Below are 2,058 nucleotides of genomic sequence, written 5' to 3'. Positions count from 1 at the left end.
AGAGGAGAAGGTAGAAATGACTCAGCCTGGAACTGAAAATGTGGATGGAGGACAACAGAGCTGCTTCATGGAAGCTTAGCCTGTTAGCCTTTGCGCTAGCGCCAATGCTATATTGCCTTATATGTATTAGCTAGTTGGCGCTAGCATGACTAATAAGCTAAACTGTTGTCCTCCATCCATATTTTCAGTTCCAGGCTGAGTCATTTCTACCTTCTCCTCTCTGTCAACGCTCTCTGGTTTCATTTAAAAGAGTCGATCATCAGATATTGTCCAAGATTAACCCTCAGGGTGGATATAGCTTGCTAGCAGCCTCGCACCGAGGACCTATCCACGTCATCATTTACCCAGAATGCTTTGCGTGTACATAAAATGGCTCCGTCTGTGTTCAAATATATTTTCAAAAATTTACCAAACTGAACAGGCTGCAGTATTTTAACAGTCTTTATTTTATAGTTAAAATAAATATTTATCAAATAAAGTCTAATCAGGATCCCTTTAAAAGACTTGTACAAAAATAAAAGCATAAAAGATGATTAGCAGCTATTCCTGAACATAGCTGAACAAAATCAAAGTATCTATTGTTTGCACACTGGCAAAATGTTCTTGCAGTGCAAGAAGGGGTGGGGTGAGGTACTTCCTGTAAAAAGGGCTGAGAACTGCATAAACTGTGCTGATGAGTTTGCTTTAGCTCTATGACGCAATATAAATCTGTGATTCCTTAGATCTTTTACAGACCTCAGAAGAGACCACAGCCTCTTCTCCTTAGCCACGCCCACCTCTGTCAATGACCTTTTGATTTTTTGGGACGCCACCAATAAAGAGATGGAGCCCCACATCAGGAACAAAAATGCAGAGTTCAGAGGGCAGGACTACAAGCTGAACACATGGCACTCTATCTGCACCACCTGGGACTCGGAGTCCGGACTGGTGCAGATGTGGTTCGATGGACAACCTTCTATTAGGAAATTTGTCGCCTCGGGAGCAAACATCAGAGGTCCTGTTATAATTATTTTAGGACAGGTAAAAGTTTTATTCCAGAGCCAATAGTCTTTATAATTCAGAACTGATATTTAAATTATTCACTGACAAACCTCGGTGTTCCTAACAGGAGCAGGATGCACACGGCGGTGGGTTTGACCAGAAACAGTCCTTTGTTGGCATGATGTCTGACGTCCACATGTGGGACTACACCCTCTCTCGCTGTGAGATCCAGAACTATGTGGACCAGCGAAGCTTCACTCCAGGAAATGTGTTGAACTGGCGCGCCCTGGATTTTCAGATTACAGACAAAGTGCTGATAGAAAATAAAGAAACTGTCTGTTACTAAACATTTGAAACCACTGTTAGTCGAGTCTGTGGCTTTATGTCCAATGTGAAAAATTATCAACCTAAACTGTTTCTGTTACTGTAAGAAATCTAGTGTTCAATGAACTGAATTTGAGACGATAAACAACACAGATGTTAAATAAATGGATTGTGAAAAGAATGAAAACCATACAACACCAGAATCTGGAATCAGAGAGGAGGTTTATTGCTGCTCAGGCAGACAGGAAACCCACGCTGGCCATAAACCCGGAAGTTAAGTATACATACAGCTTCTTCAGGGCCTTCGCTCGCCCCCTACTGGCCTACGGCTGAGTCACAGGCATTCAGACAAAATTCTCACCTGATGTATTCAAGCGGTTATTTATGTGTTGACAAATGTTTCGGACATGTAGCTAGACCTATTTTAATCAAGACATAACAATAGAGTAACACTGTTAACATTTCAACAGGAGAACTAAGAATATAGTGTTGTGCTTCTAAAATCAGTACTAACCTACCTATAACTACATTTCTTCACATTACATCATTGCTTAAAAAAATGACAAGTTCTATTTTATTTTTTACATCTATAATCCTGTGACAAATTATGAAACTGTTCTGTTTAATTCAACGTAAATAAAAATAACAATTTTTATTCATGTAAGATGATTGATTCAAACAATTAAAGCCAAATATGTTTTTAAATCAAATAAACAACGTACTAAGCTTAGATAGAAAATTACTTTTATATTT

The 2,058-nt window shown here is 39.2% G+C and overlaps 1 protein-coding gene across 1 annotated transcript in view; it reads left to right on the top strand.

The window, feature by feature from the left end:
- Positions 1–1,346, top strand: part of LOC106527083 (C-reactive protein) — a 2,909-nt gene extending 1,563 nt beyond the window's left edge. The window contains exons 4-5 of the mRNA XM_014021848.1: positions 723–1,020; positions 1,109–1,346. Coding sequence (XP_013877302.1) covers positions 723–1,020; positions 1,109–1,327 — 517 coding nt within the window. The 3' untranslated portion in view covers positions 1,328–1,346. The remainder of the gene's footprint in view (positions 1–722; positions 1,021–1,108) is intronic.
- The last annotated feature ends 712 nt before the right edge of the window (positions 1,347–2,058 follow it).

Source organism: Austrofundulus limnaeus, unplaced genomic scaffold (genome assembly GCF_001266775.1).
Source record: "Austrofundulus limnaeus strain Quisiro unplaced genomic scaffold, Austrofundulus_limnaeus-1.0 Scaffold308, whole genome shotgun sequence".
NCBI classification, from domain to species: domain Eukaryota; kingdom Metazoa; phylum Chordata; class Actinopteri; order Cyprinodontiformes; family Rivulidae; genus Austrofundulus; species Austrofundulus limnaeus.
Note: the sequence above shows the minus strand (reverse complement) of the source record. Positions and strands in the feature narration are given on the sequence as shown.